Source organism: Rana temporaria, chromosome 3 (genome assembly GCF_905171775.1).
Source record: "Rana temporaria chromosome 3, aRanTem1.1, whole genome shotgun sequence".
Classification (NCBI taxonomy): domain Eukaryota; kingdom Metazoa; phylum Chordata; class Amphibia; order Anura; family Ranidae; genus Rana; species Rana temporaria.
The window spans coordinates 444,765,369-444,786,887 of record NC_053491.1 but is presented as its reverse complement, the minus strand read 5'-3'; the positions used below and the strand labels follow the sequence as shown (position 1 = coordinate 444,786,887).

At 46.7% G+C, this 21,519-nt stretch overlaps 1 protein-coding gene across 2 annotated transcripts in view; it reads right to left on the bottom strand.

Moving 5' to 3' along the window:
• The window catches only part of RGL3 (ral guanine nucleotide dissociation stimulator like 3), a 157,914-nt gene that overhangs the window by 24,462 nt on the left and 111,933 nt on the right, over nt 1-21,519 (bottom strand). For both annotated transcript variants that reach the window (XM_040346529.1, XM_040346530.1), the window contains one exon: nt 18,365-18,448. In XM_040346529.1, coding sequence (XP_040202463.1) covers nt 18,365-18,448 — 84 coding nt within the window. The remainder of the gene's footprint in view (nt 1-18,364; nt 18,449-21,519) is intronic.

The window sequence follows — 21,519 nt, the reverse complement described above, 5'->3', positions numbered from 1 at the left end:
TCTCAGATTAGCCCCAGTTTCTGCACCTTCAAATCTCAGATTAGCCCCAGTCTCTGCACCTTCAAATCTCAGATTACCCCCAGTTTCTGCACCTTCAAATCTCAGATTACCCCCAGTTTCTGCACCTTCAAATCTTAGATTAGCCCCAGTTTCTGCACCTTCAAATCTCAGATTAGCCCCAGTTTCTGCACCTTCAAATCTCAGATTAGCCCCAGTTTCTGCACCTTCAAATCTCAGATTAGCCCCAGTTTCTGCACCTTCAAATCTTAGATTAGCCCCAGTTTCTGCACCTTCAAATCTCAGATTAGCCCCAGTTTCTGCACCTTCAAATCTCAGATTAGCCCCAGTTTCTGCACCTTCAAATCTCAGATTAGCCCCAGTTTCTGCACCTTCAAATCTCAGATTAGCCCCAGTTTCTGCACCTTCAAATCTCAGATTAGCCCCAGTTTCTGCACCTTCAAATCTCAGATTAGCCCCAGTTTCTGCACCTTCAAATCTCAGATTAGCCCCAGTTTCTGCACCTTCAAATCTCAGATTAGCCCCAGTCTCTACACCTTCAAATCTCAGATTAGTTCCAATTCAGACCTCAGATCAGCCCCAATTCCTTCAGTTACTGCACCTTCAGACCTAAGATCAGCCCCAATTCCTTCAGTTACTGCACCTTCAGACCTAAGATCAGCCCCAATTCCTAGGCCTTTCAAGTGCACATGCAGTGCACTTGTAGTACAAAGTGGATTTGCCTTTAATAAACCCCAATGACTTTTGCTAAGCCCTGTCTCTGTGAGAACTAACAATGACTGGGGTAACATGGAGGATTAATGGAGGGTCTAGCTTGGACTAATCTAATTAGAACTAAACAGAAGGGGAGAATATAGGGACATTCCAAATCATATAGATAAAGCAAATTGTAGTGTTCTGAAACTGCCCCTAGGTGTCAGCATACTACAGAACAATAGAAAACGATGCAGTTCAAAACAACAATAGACAAAAATACAAATAGGTGGAACAGAACAATCCCTTCCATAAATATGTGTCTATTGCAGGTAAGGTCTTTCTCATTAATTGTACAAGGGCAGATTATGTCTCTCTGCGGAGTCTATACCTTTTTTAACCACTTCAGACCCAGGCTATAGCCGAAAGACGGCTACAATGCAGCTGTCTCATTCTGGGAGGGCGTCCATGGACATCCTACCAGAACCACGCCCCGATATGCCCCCTGGGGCATGCATCCTGCATGCTCTGTGATTGCTGTGTCCTTAGGCACAGCTGATCACAGATCGCAGTAAAGGGCCAATCACAGGGGCCCTTTACAATGTGATCAGCTGTGTCCAATCACAGCTGATCACATATACACAAACTTGCCGGTTATCGGCATTCCTTTCCTCACGAGCTGTCACAACCTGAGGAGAGGAGAGCCGGTAAACAGAAAGTGTTATAGGGGACAATTCGTTCCGCATTGACTTCAATAGCATGCAATACCATCTGCGGACAGAGGCGGGGGGGGGGGGCGCCGGAGAGCCTCGGAAACGGCCGAAAAGGCAAGAGGAAACTTCGGCTGACTTCGGCAAACCTCGGAAAGACTTAGTTCCCGAGATTTGCCGAGGTCAGTCGAGCTGTCCTCGGGCCTTTCCATGCATTTCTGAACGGCGCCAATCGGCGACGTTCGGCTCTGCTCGGCTCCGGCACCCCCCACCTCAGGCCAAATGCGGTACTGCAGGCCCCATTAGCGAGAATTCTGCTCGTTTTGCGAGACAACATTCGCAAACCGAGTCAGATCTCTTTTAAAAAAGTTGCTCGTCTTTTAAAAAGCTTGTTAACTGAGTCACTAGTAAACCGAGGTTCCACTGTACACTGATTATCAGGAGCAGTGCCTCCTCATCAGTGCCACATATCAGTGCAGTCTCATCAGTGCCCATCAGTGCAGCCTATCAGTGCCCATCAGTGCATCCTCATCAGTGCCCATCGGTGCAGCCTCATAAGGAGAAAAATATCTTTTTTTATCAAAATTTTGTTTCTTTTTTTTTGTTTGTTTAGCAAAAAATAAAAAATACCACCAAAAGAAAGCTCTCTCTGTCTCAAAAAAAGATAAAAGTTTCATATGGGTACAATGTTGCATCACCGCGCAATTGTCATTCAAAATGCGGCAGCGCTGAATGCTGAAAATTGGGCTGTGCAAGAAGGGTGTAAAAGTATGAAGCTGAAACTGAAGCTTTGCATTGAGTACTATGGGCCAGATTCACATACATTTGTGGCGGCGTAACGTATGTCATTTACGTTACACCGCCGCAAGTTTTCAGCGCAAGTGCTTGATTCACAAAGCACTTGCCTGTAAACTTGCGGCGGCGTAGCGTAAAGCCGTCCGGCGCAAGCCCGCCTAATTCAAATGGGGCGTGTATCATTTAAATTAGGCGCGTTCCCGCACCGAACGTACTGCGCATGCTCCGTTTTGAAATTTCCCGCCGTGCTTTGCGCGAAATGACGTCGCACCGACATAATTTTTTGAACGGCGACGTGCGTTACGTCCTTTCCTATTCCCGGACGTCTTACGCAAAAAAAAAAAAATATTTAATTCGATGCGGGAACGACGGCCATACTTTAACATGGGCTGTCTATTTTTACACCGCCTAAATAGCAATCGCAACTTTACGACGGGAAAAGCCGACTAGCGACGACGTAAGAGAATGCGACGGACGCGCGTACCTTCGTGGATCGCCGTAAACAGCTAATTAGCATACCCGACACGGAAAACTATGCAAACTCCACCCAGCGGGCGCCGAAGTATTGCATCCTAAGATCCGAAGGCATACGAAGCCGTACGCCTGTCGGATCTTAGCCAAATGCCGTCGTATCTTTGTTTGAGAATTCAAACTAAAGATACGACGCGGCAAATTTGAAAGTACGCCGGAGTAAGAGCAGATACTCCGGCATACTTTTTCTGTGAATCTGGCCCTATAAGTCTGTGATGTATCGGAACACCCAGATCCTTCTCAACCATGGACTCCCCCAGCTGCTCCCCTCTTAGAATGTACGGGCTCCAATAACGTATCCGGGACGGTTGCTGATTATCAGGGACAGCTGGTGATCTTCCCCTAGTGTACACAGAAGCATTTTATTGCAGTGACATTTCTGGTGCTCCGCGTTCTTTTCCTACGCCGTCATCGGACAGCGCTGTGTATTACACAACAAGGACTTATGTTTTGCATACGGGGAAATACAACGTAAATATATCAACACGGCGATCTGTATCTATATCCTGCAGAATGTAGACTGGAGATGGGTGGAAGGAGAAGTACACAGAGCCGGGTTATGCTGACTGGATAGGAAATCAATATTCTTTTTTTTTTAAAACTTAGAAGTAATCCTATGTGCTGCAGTTTGTCGGAACGCGTTGTGAAAAAAATGCAGCAAGTCCTTTTTTTTCCACTGCACACCAACCAAAAAGTGCATTGGTGTGATCTGAAGCCATAGGACATAAGGCAGATAGGCTTGTTCTTCTATTGGGAGTGCATTGGGCAATGATACCCAATGCTGCCTTTACTAGAAGTGAATGGACAATAGCAAGCAAATGCAAAGGGCCCATATAGATCTATGTACCGTATTTATCTTGCTATACCGCGCCCCGGCATATAGCGCTCACAAAAAAAAAATACTTACAGTTTGGATGCCCCTCGTCGGTGTCTTGCCCGTCGTCCATCGCGTCCTGCCCGTCGTCCATCGCGTCCATCGGCAGCCTCGTCCGGTCCGGCGTCCTTCTGCGGCCATCGTGGTGTCCTCCCCGCTCGATCCCCGCTTCCCGCGCTGTGTTTAAACCACTGCGCCGACATATACCGAGCGCAGTACACTCGGGTATAATCGGGCAGGCTCGGCTCCTCTCGCGTAAAGGACGTACAGGACGCACAGGACGTGACCGCGAGAGGAGCCGAGCCTGCCCGACTATACCCGAGTGTACTGCGCTCGGTATATGCCGGCGCAGTGGTTCAAACACAGCGCGGGAAGCAGGTATCGGCGTATATCGCGCACCCTCGATTTTGCGCGCAAAAAAGGGCAAAAAAGTGCGCAGTATACGCCGATAAATACGGTACTTGTATAGAGGTGCTCGGCAGGTGTATGTCATATGTCAGCATGCTTTTACTTTGTGCGTTGTTGACACGCATTTTAAGTGCGTTGTTGACACGCATTTTAAGTGCTGATGAGGCTGCATTGATGGGCGCTTCATTAGAAAGGTGGAGTATAAATGAGCAGAACAAAGGGGGTGGAGTCAGGGGTTGAGAGGGGGGGGGGGCAAAATGAGGTTTCGCCTAGGGTGTCAAAAATCCTTGTCTCAGCATCGGCAGGCAGCCACTGCTCCACTGGTGAGGCTGCATTGATGGGCGCTGGTGAGGCTGCATTTGATAGGCAGTGGTGAGGCTGCTTTTTATGGGCGCTGGTGAGCCTGCATTTGATGGGCAGTGGTGAGGCTGCAGTTGATGGGCGCTGGTGAGGCTGCTTTTTATGGGCGCTGGTGAGGCTGCATTTGATGGGCGCTGGTGAGGCTGCATTTGATGGGCACTTCATTAGAAAGGTGGGGTATAAATGTGCAGGACAAAGGGGGTGGAGTCAGGGGTTGAGCCAAGGGGGGGGGGGCGGCGGCAAAATAAGGTTTCACCTAGGGTGTTAAAAATCCTTGCCTCAGCATCAGCAGGCAGCCACCGCTCCGCTGGTGAGGCTGCAGTGATGGGCGCTGGTGAGGCTGCATTTGATGGGCGCTGGTGAGGCTGCATTTGATGGGCGCTGGTGAGGCTGCATTGATGGGCGCTTCATTAGAAAGGTGGGGTATACATGTGCAGGACAAAGGGGGTGGAGTCAGGGGTTGAGCCGGGGGGGGGGGGGGGGCAGCAAAATTAGGTTTCACCTAGGGTGTGAAAAATCCTTGCACCAGCCCTGCTTCCTGATGTGTCCCAGGAATAAAGTGAGGCCCGGAGTGGAAAAGCCAAAGGAAAAAATAACGGAGGGCTGGGCATGACCGTGTGGAATGGGAGCCTGCACAGGGTTAAAAAGTTCTGGGGAGGAAGTGGAAGGAGGAGCATAAAGAGAAAATGTGTGTGGAGGGGGAGGAGCAATATAAAATGGAGAGGCGGGGTTTTGGGGGCCACAGTCAGGCAGGGCGTTAGAGCAAAGGAGGCAGCTTTCCCACCCACCCTCCCTATGTTTGCATCTTTGTGTGGTTTGTGGTGTTCTTTTCTGTCTTTCAGGTCTCTGGATGCAGGTCGTCATAACAGCAGTGGAGCGGCGGTGTCCTTGGTCTTTGATGGTGGAAGATAACAGATATGATGGAAGTGTGGGGGTTCATATGTGTTATGGGCCCCTCTGGGGTATTCCAGTGGAACGGTGTCCGCTGGAATACGGGTATGGTGGCACTGCGGGGGGAAAGGGGGTTGTCTCCGAGCTGGGATACGGCTGGAGGCCTGGTATGGTAAATGGTCCTGCAGTGTAGTGGTGGTAATGTTGTTCAAGTTCGGGGTGCCGTCAAAGACCAACAGGCTGTGTGTGTTTAACCACTTAAGGACCCCTTCACGCCGATATACGTCGGCAGAATGGCACGGCTGGGCACATCAACGTATATGTACGTTGCCCTTTAAGCCCAGCCGTGGGGTTACGACCTGGTCCGAAGCTCTGTGACCGTGACCGCGGGACCCGATCGCCGCTGGAGTCCCGCGATCGGTCCCCGGAGCTGAAAAACGGGGACAGCTGTGTGTCAACACAGCTTCCCCGTTCTTTACTGTGGCGGCACATCGATCGTGTAATCCCTTTTATAGGAGGACACAATCGATGACGTCACACCTACAGCCACACCCCCCTACAGTTGTAAACACACTGAAGGTCACACATAACCCCATCGGCGCCCCCTGTGGTTAACTCCCAAACTGCAGTTGTCATTTTCACAATAAACAATGCATTTTAAATGCATTTTTTGCTGTGAAAATGACAATGGTCCCAAAAATGTGTCAAAATTGTCCGAAGTGTCCGCCATAAAGTCGCAGTCACGAAAAAAAAAATCGCTGATCGCCGCCATTAGTAGTAAAAAAATTTTTTTTTATAAAAATGCAATAAAACTATCCCCTATTTTGTAAACACTATAAATTTTGCGCAAACCAACCGATAAACGCTTATTGCGATGTTTGGGCCAGATTCACAAAAGAGATACGACGGCGTATCTCCTGATACGCCGTCGTATCTCTGTTTCTATCTATGCGACTGATTCATAGAATCAGTTACGCATAGATATCCATAAGATCCGACAGGTGTAATTGTTTTACACTGTCGGATCTTAGGATGCAGTACCGCGGCCACCGCTAGGGGGGAGTTTGCGTCGTAAACCACTGTCAGGTATGCAAATTAGGAGTTACGGCGATTCACGACGGATTTTCACGTTCGCTACGTCGCCGCTACTCTAGTTTCCCGTCGCAAAGTTAGTCGTCGTTTTTGGTGCCTTAACTTTACACAGCAATCGTATTGCTGTATAAAGTATGGCCGTCGTTCCCGCGTCGAAATTTAAAAATGAACGTCGTTTGCGTAAGCCGTCCGGGAATACGGAATTACGCTACGCGCGTCGCCGTTCGAAAAAATGACGTCACTGCGCGCAAAGCACGACGGGAATTGCGAAACGGAGCATGCGCCTAATTTAAATGGCGCACGCCCATTTGAATTGGCCCACCTTGCGCCGGACGTATTTACGATACACCGTTGCAAGTTTCCAGGTAAGTGCTTTGTGGATCGGGCACTTAAACTGGAAACTTGCGGTGGTGTAACGTAAACGGGTTACGTTACACGGCCGCAAATGTATGTGAATCTGGCCCCAAATTACCAAAAATAGGTAGAAGAATACGTATCGGCCTAAACTGAGGAAAACATTTTTTTATTTTTAGATATTTTTGGGGGATATTTATTATAGCAAAAAATAAAAAATATTGCATTTTTTTCAAAATTGTCGCTCTATTTTTGTTTATAGCGCAAAAAATAAAAACCGCAGAGGTGATCAAATACCACCAAAAGAAAGCTCTGTGGGAAAAAAAAGGACGCCAATTTTGTTTGGGAGCAACGTCGCACGACCGCGCAATTGTCAGTTAAAGTGACGCAGTGCCGAATCGCAAAAAGGGGCCTGGTCCTTTAGCTGCATTTTGGTCCGGGGTTTAAGTGGTTAAAAAGTGACTGTTAAAAATGTTATTTGGAAATTATTTCATTACTGTATTTATTGGGGTATAGCGCGATCCCGCGTATAGCGTGCACCCCTAAAATTGCCCCGAAATTCCTGTGGAATTCCGTCCGTCTACGGCTTTGGGTGTCCTCTTCGTCGGGTCCGGCGTCCTTCTGCGGCGTCCTCCCCGCTCGTTTCCCACGCCGAGTTTGAATACTGCGCCGGCATATACCGAGCGCAGTACACTCGTGTATAGTCGGGCAGGCTCGGCTACTGTCGCGCTCACGTCCTGTACGTCCAGGACGTGAGCGAGAGAGGAGCCGAGACTGCCCGACTATACACGAGTGTACTGCGCTCGGTATATGCCGGCGCAGTATTCAAACTCGGCGCGGGAAAGCGGGTATCGGCGTATATAGCGCACCCATGATTTTGCCCTGATTTTTAGGGCAAAAAAGTGCGCGGTATACGCCGATAAATACGGTATTTTGGTAATAATAAAAAGGCTGTTATTATGGCCAGTTTATACTCCAAACTCAGGTGTGGTCTCGTTATTATTATTTTATAGTATGGGAATGGGTAGGGGAGGGAAAGTTATTAGAGGGATATGGCAATAGGGGTATCCCGACTACACTGGTCAAGGAAAATCTCTGGTCTTAACCCTTCCCTATTCTATCCACACAAAAAAAAAAGTCTGGACATCACATCCACTTTTAAGTTGCACTTTCCCTTTAAGAAAGAATGCGACCTGCTGATTTGTGATATAACAGAATGCAGCGTTTGCATAATACTTTGTATTTCTCTGATCCGCTGAAAGGTTTAAAATTCCCAGCAGGTCGGCTAGAACACACAAAGAAGCGATTGTGAGCAGAACGTGAGATAAACATGGGCTGGCAGACAATATAACAGAAAATATTAATGGAAGCTTTAAGCCTAATGCAATTCAATAGACATTCCTGGACATTTTCCAGCTGACCCGACCCTTTCCAATATGACTGAGGCTGCATGGGTTATACTGCCATTAAGGCCAAAAGTGCTTCTGACACTTCTCTCATATACTGTATGTAAAAATCATTGGGTTTTTTTGCTAGAAAACTACTTAGAATCCCCAAAATGTATATACAATATTTATCGGCGTATACCGCGCACTTTTTTCCGCTTAAGATAAGGGGAAAACCGTGGGTGCGCGATATACGCCGATCCCCGCTTCCCGAGTGTACTGCGCTCGGTATATGTTGGCGGCGGCGTTCAAACACAAAGCGGGAAGCGGGGATCGACTCAGAAACGGCACGGGAGAAGCGGGGAGGACACCACCAGGGCCGCAGACGGACGCCGGACCGGACAAGGCCGCCGATGGACGCTGGGCAAGACACCGACGAGGGGCATTCAAACTGTAAGTATTTTCTTTTCCTGACGCATTCATGGCAGCACACACACTGGGTTGTGACTCCGCCTCCACAACCTGACAGGATTGGTTAGCTATAAATTTGAAGGGGAGACGCCCTGCACCATTCTTTTTTTTATCCTCACCTGACGGATTGGACGGACACGCAAGTAATGCCTCTTACCGCACATCGCCCCAGCAGGTTCATGCCTCTCCTGTTTGGAAGTCCCTCCTGTACAGTCTCTAAATGAGCTTTATGGTGGGAACCCCGCTCTGGTGGTCTCAGGGGCTCATGGAAATATCTGGCACATTTGTAGCAAGCTTTAAAGAAGCTTCAATTCTCGCAGTGACCCCCACTTTCCTCCTCTTCCTCTCCATTATGTACTGTCATGAATGTATTGTTTTCTAAAGCATTTACCATCAATTCATATTGCGGCAGTGTGCTATGGCACCCCCATACTGTCTGGGTCACCCCCACTATGTTTACTTCTGCCATGCAGTGTCTGTATTTATATCTGGTACCTTTTTACATCAGCTCTCGCCGAGCCTTGTAAAGCATTTACCATCAAGGTTATTTATATTGGTATCTTTGTGTTGGATCAGCTCTCTCGGCGGTGTGCTGTGGCACCCCCATACTGTCTGGGTCACCCCCACTATGTTTACTTCTGCCATGCAGTGTCTGTATTTATATCTGGTACCTTTTTACATCAGCTCTCGCCGAGCCTTGTAAAGCATTTACCATCAAGGTTATTTATATTGGTATCTTTGTGTTGGATCAGCTCTCTCGGCGGTGTGCTGTGGCACCCCCATACTGTCTGGGTCACCACCACTTATGTTTACTTCTGCCATACAGTGTTTTTATACCCGGTACCTTTTTGCATCAGCTCTCGCTGAGTCTTGTGGTTCCTCTGGCACCCCCATATTGTGTCATCACCACCGCGTCCTCCACGCCGGTCTGCGCATGCGCGCAGCACAACGATGACGCCGCCTGTCCCCTCTGCCCTCTTCCAAGATGGCGCCGGACGAGCGGGACGCTTCCGCGCATGCGCAAACGCGTCATCCGTGCCGCGACGGCAGCGGCGAATTAAAAAAAAAAAAAAAAAAAAAAACTTAGTCCTACGGTGGTGACTGGAAGCTGTCGTTTTGCTGCTCTGCCTTGCCAGAGTGAAGAATAATAAAGGTTGGTACACTGATGTCCCAGCCCAGCTGGCCCAAATGTATTTTACAGCCTAAATAAATAAATAAAGGGAAGTTTAAATGTATGAAGGAGAAAAAATATATATATAATTAATTATTAAAAAAAAAAAAATAAAATAAAAAGAATAATAAAAAATATAACTTTCTAATACTTAATGAATAAATAAAATTCATTGGGGGGGGGGGGGACGGACATATTTAACGTCTCGCCCTTTCTCTCCCTTCCCTATTTTTTCTGGGCTGTCTCTTCTATCTTCTCATGGGGGTCACTGCCCTCGCAGACCACCATTAACTACTAGGTATAGAGGCCGTCCAGTAGGTGGTAAGTAGAGAAGAGACAAAAGAGAGCCTGACCACCAACGCTACTTTTTGGTAGCCCCATCGGGTCACAAGACGCAAGTTCACGGCAGACGGGATCAAGCCATGCTTCCGGCAGGTCACGCAGAAGTCGCTCAAGGTCGTCTCTCGCTATCATCACTCATAGCATAGCCGTTCGCGTCACAGCCGCTCCCGTCATAGTCGGTTTCACCGCAGACGATCACCTTCATCCCACCATGAACGGAGCTATTATACCCGCCCCATGGCAAACGCTTGCTGAGTATGCGGGGCTCCAGTCTTGCCAGATAATCGGCTTACCGCCTTTGCTTCAACAAAGCAACCGAGGAGAAGGAATGGGATGCCAGAGGGGCTTCACCGGCCATTACGCTCAGGCTTCAGAGACCCTCTCGGAGATAGAGGGGCCCCAGCCGGCGTCCAGCTCCCTCTTCTGTCACAACGCGCCTACGGCCGATTCATTTTTAATGCAACTCGCTAGGCACATTATCCTACCGATTGAGGATGTAGTTACCTTCCGGCACGTACTCGGTCGTAAAATCGATCTAGAGCTGAGGGAAGCTTACTCCACAGCAGGAGGTGTTTGTAGGCCGGCTATCACCACGGCTGTAGTAGCTAAATCCATCACTACAGGGGCGGCTAACGTTGAGAAGTCCATTCCAGAAGGGGCCGACCAGGAGAAAGTAATTTTTTCCCTGCAGAAAATAAAGTTGGCAGGTGACTTCATGACAGGAGCCTCAGTCGGGACGCAGCATCAGGATCGAACTGGTGCAAATTCCATATGTCGGCTCAGATCTTTTGGCGCAAAGCTGGGCTCAGCCATCTCCAAGTACCGGAGGAACATTTGGGCTAATTCCCTCCGATAGGAGACCGAAGCCCCAGAGGGGCCCCGTTTACAGGTGTAATCTTCCTGACAAGTACAGGGATGTAGGATCCTACCGTCCCGACAGAAAGCTCTAGAGGGACCGGAGGAATACTCGACCCTCCTTCTCGAGGGTACAGAAAGCCAAGGCCATCACATCTGGGGAACAGCAGAAGTCCCTTTGAGGGTTCGCCCGCCCACCTAATCAGGTGGGCGACCAGGCTCAAGGGATTCGTTCAAATATGATCAAGTCATATAATAGACCCATGGACACTGTCCACTACCAAGACCGGTCACAGACGGAGGTTCAGGGGCACATTGCCGGAGAACACATTCCAGCCTACCAGAGTACCGTCTTCCCCAGACAAAAGAAGGTTACCTCTACAATATGTAACAGAACTGTCACAAAGGGGGCAATAATAGAAGTACCTCCGCACCAGGGAGTTTTATTCCTCCTTATTAAAAAAAAAAAAAAAAAGGAAACAGGGGACCTGCGTCCAGTCCTGGACCTAGGTAGGCTCAACAAGAAGATCAAAATGGAAGGTGGAAAGCCTTCACATCCCGATTCATCCCGCCTTCCAGGAGTTCCTTTGGTTCTCTATTAATCAGTCTCATTTCCATTTTCGGTGCCTCCCATTCGGCATCTCCTCGGCACTCAGAACATTCCCCAAAGTTCTCTTACCCCTGATTGCACTTCTCAGGGAGAAGGGGTTGCGGGTGCATCATTATTTGGATGACATCCTGCTCCTGGCGGAAAATCAAAGGACACTGACTAAGTCATCATCAGAAGATATTGCTCACGGTCCTGCAAGACTGCGGTTGGCTAGTCAACTTGGAAAGAAAAGGGGGGCAGTCCCCAGCCCAGCGTAAACCATGGTTTTCTAGGAGCAGAATTGACTACCAGGCTGAACCAGGTACAATTCCCTCAAGAGAGGCTGAAGCCCTTAGGACAGAAGATGCAGAATCTGCTATCATCCAGACGCCTACAGGCCAGAACCTTCCTCAGTATTTTGGGGTCCATGTTTGTGACCATACCCGTAGTACAGTGGTCCCATTGGCATGCGGGTCTTACAAGACTCCTTTTTAAGGCAGTGGAGTGAAACGTCAATGCTCCAGACCATTCACATTCAAAGCAATCAGTATGGCAGCGGACGCATCTGTCCAACCTCGGAATGTTCAGACGGATAGTTCCCCCAAGTCCAGAAGCAGCAGCATCGGATGCCAGCCAGCAGGAATGGAGAGCACATTATCCGGACCAGGTAGCTCAAGGCCAGTGGCACTTTCGAACCCAGGGCATAGGGTCAAATATTTTAGAGCTCAGGGCAGCCTCTCAAGTCCTCAGCACCTTTGCGACTCTTCTAAGAGGAGAGGAGTGCCCTTATCAGGATGGACAACAAGGTGACGGTGCCATATATCTAGAGACAGGGAGGCACCAGGAGTCGGACGCTTCTGGAGGAAGTTCGCCCCATGTTGTAGTGGGCACAAGTGCACCTGCTAGATCTAAAGGGCAGTGTATGTCTCGGCAGCACAGAATTTGTTGGCCGACTACCTAAGCTGAGAGACACTTTAAGCATTGAGTGGTCCCTGAACCAACAGGTACTCTCCATCATTATGAAAGTTGGGGAGTACCAGAAATCGACCTAGCGACCACGCCAGAAGACTTCAAGTGCCGGGGGTTCCTGTCCAGAGCCCACTTTCCACTAGTGGAAGGAGCAGAATGCCTAGTCCACCCATGGAACTTCGAGCTGGGGTACATTTTCCCTCCAGCTCCTCTAATCACGAGACCCCTGTCCCGACTTCGGAGGTCCTCAGCAATGGTTTTGCAGTAATTCTGTTCCGGCCAAGGAGGCCATGGGTTACGACCCTGCTACAACTCAGTACGCAGCCGCCAATTCATCTTCCAGTAACCAGGGATCTCCTATATCAATAGCAATTCCTCCATCTAGTCCAGAGAAGCTGCATCTGACAGCCTGGAAGTTGAGGAGGATAGGTTTTTGGGGGCAAGGATGCTCTCGGGGAATAAGATCGGCCCTAATGCAAGCTCAAGAGAACTCCACTAATGTCACCTACACTAGGATCGGGGAGAGGTTCGTGTCGATGTCGCAGGAAGAGATTGGAATCCTATCTCACAGAACCATCTCAGATTCTTGAATTTCTCCAGTCAGGACTTAACAAGGGCTGAGCTCGGGTACCCTGAGGGTGCAATTATCCGCCCGTTCAGCCAAAACGGGTGCTAGTTGGGTTCTTCATCCTCTGGTCACTCAATTCCTCAGAGCCTACGTAAAGATCAGGCACCTGAGAGGACAGTCTTTCCAACATGGGACCTACCAGAGGTACTCGAGGCCCTGTCCAATCCACCCTTTTCCGTTCAACTTAATCTCACTGTGGAACCCGACTCTGAAGATGGCTTTCCTTACCTCAGCTAAAGGGGTGTCGGAGAATCAAACCCTTCGGCTACGGATCCCTATTTAATGTTCTTCCTGGCAAAGTGGTACTGAAGCCTTCAGACCAATTTAGTCCAGAGGTAGCTTCCTCCTTTCATCATATCCAGGACATCGTTCTTCCATCTTTTTCTAATGGGAGGGGTGAGACCCATGCCTTGAATGTCAAGTCTACCATCTCCAGCTACCTCACAGCTACATCTCACCTGAGGAGGAAGGATTCTCTCCTGATTATCCCACACGGGAACAGACTAGGTCAGGCAGCTACCTCCCATACCATTTCCTCTGGCTTAGTTAAAGCTATCAGGGAGACCTATTCCATCCAGAAACTTACGGCTCCGGAGGGCATTAGGGCTCATTCGATAGAGGCAGTGGCCACTTCATGGGCAGCATATCGCGGATTTCACCAAAGACCATATGCAGAGCAACAACTTGGTCTTCCCGACACACCTTCATTTCTCACTACAGAGTGAATTCTGCTCACCTGGATACTGCCGACTTCGGCAGATCTGTTGGAACCAATTTCTCAGCGCTATAAAGAATAAATATTACTGTTTTCTTGCACCCTCCCGACTGGCGAGTTATTTCCCAGTGTGTGTGCTGCCATGAATGCGTCAGGAAAACGGAAAATTGTATACTCACCTTTCCGTAATTTTCCTTTCCTGACGCATCTTCATGGCAGCACACAGATGCCCACCCAACTGTTTTGTTTAGTGATGATATATACAGAGAATGGTGCAGGGCGTCTCCCCTTCAAATTTATAGCTAACCAATCCTGTCAGGTTGTGGAGGCGGAGTCACAACCCAGTGTGTGTGCTGCCATGAAGATGCGTCAGGAAAGGAAAATTACGGAAAGGTGAGTATACAATTTTCCGTTTTTTTCAGGAAATTTCCCTTCCAGGTTGGGGGTGTGCGCTATACGCCGGGGCACGCTATACGAAGATAAATATATATATTTTTTAGCAGAGACCCTAGAGAATAAAATGGCAATTGCAATTTATGTCACACTGTATTTGCGCTTCGGTTTTTCAAACGCAATTTAAAAAAAAAATACCTGACCAGGCCATTTTTTGCAATACAGCACTGCATCACTTTAACTGATGATTGCGCGGTCGTGCAACGCTGTACCCAAACAAATTTGACGTCCATTTTTTCCCACAAATAGAGCTTTCTTTTGGTGGTATATAATCATCTCTGCGGTTTTAATTTTTTGTGCTAAAGAACAAAAAATGACAGAATGACAGAATGTCGTGCCCGCGACCCGGTACGAAGCTCCGTGCCCGCGCACCTGATCGCCGCTGGAGTCCCGTGATCGGTCCCCGGAGCTGAAGAACGGGGAGAGCCGTGTGTAAACACACCTTCCCCGTTCTTCACTGTGGCGCTGTGATCGATCGTGTGTTCCCTTTTTATAGGGAAACACAATCGTTGACGTCACACCTACAGCCACACCACCCTACAGTTAGAAACCCAAATTAGGTCACACATAACCCCTTCAGCGCCCCCTTGTGGTTAACCCCCAAACTGCAATTGTCATTTTCACAGTAAACAATGCATTTTTAATGCATTTTTTCTGTGAAAATGACAATGGTCCCAAAAATGTGTCAAAATTGTCAGAAGTGTCCGCCATATTGTCGCAGTCACGAAAAAAAACGCTGATCGCCGCCATTAGTAGTAAAAAAAAGAAATTAATAAAAATGCAATAAAACTATCCCCTATTTTGTAAACGCTATAAATTTTGCACAAACCAATCGATAAACGCTTATTGCGATTTTTTTTACCAAAAATAGGTAGAAGAATACTTATCAGCCTAAACTGAGGAAAAACTATTTTTTTTATATATTTTTAGGGGATATTTATTATAGTAAAAAGTAAAAAATTTTGCATTTTTTTTTCAAAATTGTTGCTTTATTTTTGTTTATAGCGCAAAAAATAAAAACCGCAGAGGTGATCAAATACCACCAACAGAAAGCTCTATTTGTGGGAAAAAAAGGACGTCAATTTTGTTTGGGAGCCACGTCGCACGACCGCGCAATTGTCAGTTAAAGCGACGCAGTGGCGAATCGCAAAAACTGTCCGGGTCCTTTACCTGCCTAAAGGTCCGGGTCATAAGTGGTTAATAAAACTATACATGTTGTATTCTATCCTGTAACCTTGTATATACCAAGTTTTTTTTTAAAGCTAAAAAAAATAAAAAATGTAAATAAAAGAATAAAACCATACATATCACCACAACTACTTTGTGCATCCAGGTGGATTATACCTTGTTTTTTTTTCAGGACAAATTGGGCTTTCTTTTGGTGCTAAATAGTTATGGACATCTGATTTTTTTTTATTATTATTAATATTATCAAAGGAAAACTAGTAAAATACCAAAATAGTGAAAAAATAAAATCATGCTTTTTTTAATGTAGCTGTATATTTCTTGCTACAACCATAACCTTGCACCAAGGAACAACCCAAAATAAATTCTCCTGCTCCTGATGATCGCAGCCCAGAAACAATAGTGCGAATTTTGCATATTTTTTTAATTCTACCTAAAACACACCGACACTAATACTAATCTAAAAAAAAAAAATCTTCTCCCAAAAAATACCGACCTTTGACCCTGACCTTTGAAAATGACCTTGACCCACACACTAACCCTGGAACTCACCTAGATCAAATCTTGATCTAGATTTTTTTTTTTATATATATATATATTTATCTTTATTATTTTTTTACACACACTTTTTTTCTAAATCTTTCTCTAAAGTAATAGAGGGGAAATCTTCCAATGGGGACACTAGTTCTGGTGACCTGGGGGTCCCCAAGGAATTTCCTTAATTTGTCGAGATTACTTCTCACTTCCTGTTTGGCTATGGGACAGGAAGTAAACTGAAATCTCCGCAATGGGACATATAGGTGGATTCAGAGAGAGTTAGGCCGGTGTATCAGTAGATACGCCGACCTAACTCGGAATCTGCACCGTCCTAAGTTTAAGTGTATTCTCAAACTGAGATACACTTAAACCTATCTAAGATACGACAGCCTGCGCAGTCGTATCTTAGGGTGCAATATTTAGGCTGGCCGCTAGGTGGCGCTTCTGTTGAGTTCGGGTAGAATATGTAAATGCCTAGATACGCCGATTCACGAACGTACGTCCGCCCGTCGCAGTAAAGATACGCCGTTTACTTAAGGCATTTTCAGGCGTAAAGTTATTCCATCAAATAGCTGGACTAGTAATGTTAAGTATGGCCGTCGTTCCCGCGTCGAAATTTGAAAATTTTACGTCGTTTGCGTAAGTCGTCCGTGAGTAGGGCTGGACGTAATTTACGCCCACGTCAAAACCAATACGTCCTTGCGGCGTACTTTGCCGCAATGCACACTGGGATATGTACATGGACGGCGCATGCGCCGTTCGTAAAAAAACGTCAATCACGTCAGGTCACCTCCCCATTAACAAAACACGCCCCCTCAGCCTAATTTGAACTAGGCGCGCTTACGCCGGCCACATTTACGCTACGCCGCAGTAAGTTAGGAGGCAAGTACTTTGGGCCAGATTCACAGCGGAGATACGACGGAGTATCTCAGATACTCCGTCGTATCTCTCAGAGTATCTATGCGACTGATTCATAGAATCAGTTACGCATAGATATCCCTAAGATCCGACAGGTGTAATTGTTTTACACTGTCGGATCTTAGGATGCAATACTACAGTAAACCAGCGTCGGGTATGCAAATTAGTAGTTACGGCGATCCACGACGGATTTTCGCGTTCGCTACGTCGCTGCTAGTCTAGTTTCCCGTCGCAAAGTTAGTCGTCGTTTTAGGTGCCCTAACTTTAGTCAGCAAACGTATTGCTGTTTAAAGTATGGCCGTCGTTCCCGCGTCGAAATTTAAAAATTAACGTTGTTTGCGTAACACGTCCGGGAATACAAAAGTACGCTACGCACGTCGCCGTTCGAAAAAATTACGTCACTTCGCGCAAAGCACGGTGGGAATTTCGAAACGGAGCATGCGCAGTAGGTCCGTAGCACACGCCCATTTGAATTGGCCCGCCTTGCGCCGGACGTATTTTTACGATACACCACCGCAAGTTTCCAGGTAAGTGCTTTGTGGATCGGGCACTAAAACTGAAAACTTGCGGCGGTGTAACGTAAACGGGTTACGTTACACGGCCGCAAATGTATGTGAATCTGGCCCTTTGTGAATACAGTACTTGCCTAACTTATCGTATTTACGCTACGCCGCCTTAAAGATGCGCCGGTCTTTCTGAATCCACCTAATAGATGAAAAAAAATGGGGGGGGGTTATAACCCTCCCTTGCTCTATCCACAATGGAAAAAAAAAATTTTTTTTCCTTTAGTTCTACTTTTCGTCACATGTCTATATTTCTCATGTGCCTGTAGTAAGAAAACACATGTAAGGCTCTGTTTTCACTATTGCAACCCTAAAGTCGCGCGATTTTGCTCCAATTTTACTGCAATTTTTTTGCCGCGATTTTGATGCGACTTGAAGCAATGCCTGCATATTCTTGAGGTCTTTGGACCTCAAGTCGCATCAAAGTGGGACCAAAGTAGCGCAGGGACTACATTGAGGTCGCTGCGACTTGAAGTCGCACAGATATGAACGGTATTCATTGGAAATCATGGGGTAAGAGTTGTCATGCGACTTTGCAATCCCAAGTCGCATGACAAGTCGCACAAGTGGAAACCGAGCCTAAAATGAGTCTTGCGTTGCATTTTTTCCATACCTCCTGTTCCAATGATTGTAGAATGTGTAATGACAGAGGCATAAAATGATTTTCTTTTTTAAATGGAATAATTAAATATGTGAGATTTGGGGAGACAATCACTAAGCTTTAGAATGTAAAAAAACGTTGGCGTCTGCCGTTACAGGGTTAACATTCCAAGTTTATCTTAGTTACTCATTTCCATGTCACAGTAGACTGGATTGGCAGCCATCCGTGGAAGCGCGCTGTCAATTCCCATGCTTACCGTGGAGCGAACTTGTGACGCTGACCTCTGAAGTGGGCGGGGCTCGTTGCGTGCGCTGTGTGTCCTACGGAGCGGGATCTCGTCCTGTGAGCATAAAAGCAACCACTGAGGTCATTCGCTGAACAAAAACACCAGTCAGCATAAAAATACATTTTTATGAAATTTCAGTATTTAAAGACAACAATTCACTAAAGGCAAATAGGATGTGCACTTTGCAGGTGCACTCATTTCCCCCAGAGCTTAGTAAATGCGGTAAAGCTCTGCTGATTTCCATCAGCCAATCATGTGCAAGCAAAAATGCCTTTTTTTTTTTACATTTTCCTTGCACCGTGTTGGGTCTTCTTTACAAAGTGAAATTTCACCACAATACATTTTCTAGGCAAAATGGCCCAGATTCTCGTAGATGGGCGTAATACAAGTTTTACGGGCAAGTTTCACAAAGCACTTGCCTGTAAAGTTGCGGCGGCGTAGCGTAAATCCTCCAGCGCAAGCCCGCCTAATTCAAATGATCCGGGTAGGGGGCGTGGATCATTTAAATTAGGCGCGTTCCCGCGCCGATCGTACTGCGCATGCGCCGTCCCTAAAATTTCCCGACGTGCATTGCGCTAAATGACGTCGCAAGGACGTCATTGGTTTCGACGTTAACGTAAATGGCGTCCAGCGCCATTCACGGACGACTTACGGAAACAACGTAAATTTTTAAATTTCGACGCGGCAACGACGGCCATACTTAACATTGGTTGTCCCTCATATAGCAGGGGCAACTTTACGCGTCGCAAAAGATAAGGAAACGTTTTAACTTCACTGCGTCGACCACGCGTACGTTCGGGAATTTCGCGTAAATAGCTCATTTGCATCGACGACGGGGAAAACGACGGAGGCGACAAAAAAAAAATTACATTTAAGATCCGACAGCGTAAGAGCCTTACGCCTGTCAGATCTAATGGATATCTATGCGTAACTGATTCTAAGAATCAGTCGCATAGATACGACGGCCCAGATTAGGACTTACGACGGCGCAAATGGCGTTGCGCCGTCGTAAGCCCTTTGAGAATCTGGGCCAATGAGTGCAACTGCACTTGCAAAGTGCACAGTCTATTTGCCTTTAGTAAATCAACCCAGCATGTGTTTATACAGTGAGGGGAAAAAAGTATTTGATCCCCTGCTGATTTTCTACCTTACTGACAAAAAAATGATCAGGCTATAATGGTAATGGTAGGTTTATAACAGTGAGAGACAGAATAACAACAAAAATATCCAAAAAAACACATTTATAAAAAGTTATAAATTGATTTGCATTTTAATGAGTGAAATAATTATTTGATTCCCTATCAATCAGCAAGATTTCTGGCTCCCATGCAGGGGCGTTGGGAGGGGGGGCTGGACCTCCGAAAGGGTCGCCGAAAACCCCCGGGTCTCAGGCAACAACCGTTGCATTGTAAGCCCAGAGCGCCGTCGCCGAGTGGGGTTCGATCTTATCCTGAGTGCCGCTAAGCACCACCGAGTGCGGCCAAGTGTGGCCGAGTAACATAGCAGGTCCCGCCTTCTGGAGCCTGCAGCGCCTATGATGGACATCCCACTGGTCCATTGCCGGGACCGTGGGACGTGTGACGTCCATCATAGGCGTGATAAAGCTCCAGAAGGCAGGAATTAAAATGCCGCTGCGCCACATCAGTATGAGAACCCCACTTGGCGCTTGGCTCTTCTCTCCTCCTTTGGCTGCCCACTGTAATGAAGATAGGCTCAGCTGCAGGCCACATGAAGTCTGTCTCTTGGTCAGGTAGGTCAGTGTATGTAGGTCAGTGTATGTACATATGTCAGGTAGGTCAGTGTATGTATGTCAGGTAGGTCAGTGTATGTAGGTCAGTGTATGTACATATGTCAGGTAGGTCAGTGTATGTATGTCAGGTAGGTCAGTGTATGTAGGTCAGTGTATGTACATATGTCAGGTAGGTCAGTGTATGTATGTCAGGTAGGTCAGTGTATGTTGGTCAGTTTATGTAGGTCAGTGTATATAGGTCAGGTAGGTCTGTGTATATATGTCAGGTAGGTCAGTGTATGGCAGGTAGGTCAGTGTCTGTATGTCAGGTAGGTCAGTGTATGTCAGCCATCAGGTAGGTCAGTGTATGTATGTCAGGTAGGTCAGTGTATGTAGGTCAATGTATGTACGTCAGGTAGGTCAGTGTATGTCAAGTAGTTCAGTGTGTGTGTGTGTCAGGTGGGTCACACAACCCCACCACCCAGCCCAAAAAAAACGTGCCACTGATCATGTCAATGATCTCAAGGCAGATGGGACCATAGTCACCAAGAAAACAATTGGTAACACACTACGCTGTGAAGGACTGAAATCCTGCAGCGCCCGCAAGGTCCCCCTGCTTAAGAAAGCACATGTACAGGTCCATCTGAAGTTTGCTAATGAACATCTGAATGATTCAGAGGAGAACGGGGTGAAAGTGTTGTGGTCAGATGCAGGGCCGGACTTACCATTGGCCTTGACTGGGCTCAAGCCCAGGGGCCCCACCCAATAGGGGGCCCCCTTTAAAAAAAAAAAAAAAATTTTTAGGGGTCCGGAGGTCCCCAGGGGCCCGGAGGCCCCCAGGGCCCCGGACGGCAACCCCCCTTTTTTTTATTTATTTTTTGTAAAAAAATGTTTTTTTTTATATATTTTTTATTTTTATATATATAATATATATATATATATATATATATATATATATATATATATATATATATATATATATATATATATATATATTTTATTATTATTATTAAAGGGCCCAGGGGTCTCCAGGGCCCCGGACGGCAACCCCCCTTTTTTTTATTTATTTTTTGTAAAAAAATGTTTTTTTTATATATATAATATATATATATGTATATATATATATATATATATATATATATATATATATATATATATTTTATTATTATTATTAAAGGGCCCAGGGGTCTCCAGGGCCCCCGGATGGCAACCCACCTTTTTTATTTTTTTATAAAAAAAATTACATTTTTTTTATATATATATTTTTTTTTTTTTATTAAAGGGCTCAGAGGTCCCCAGAGCCCCATGTGGCAACCCCCCCTTTTTTTATTTTTTTTATAAATGTTTATTTTTTTATTTTTGTTTATTTTTTTATTTTTTATTAAAAGGCCCAGAG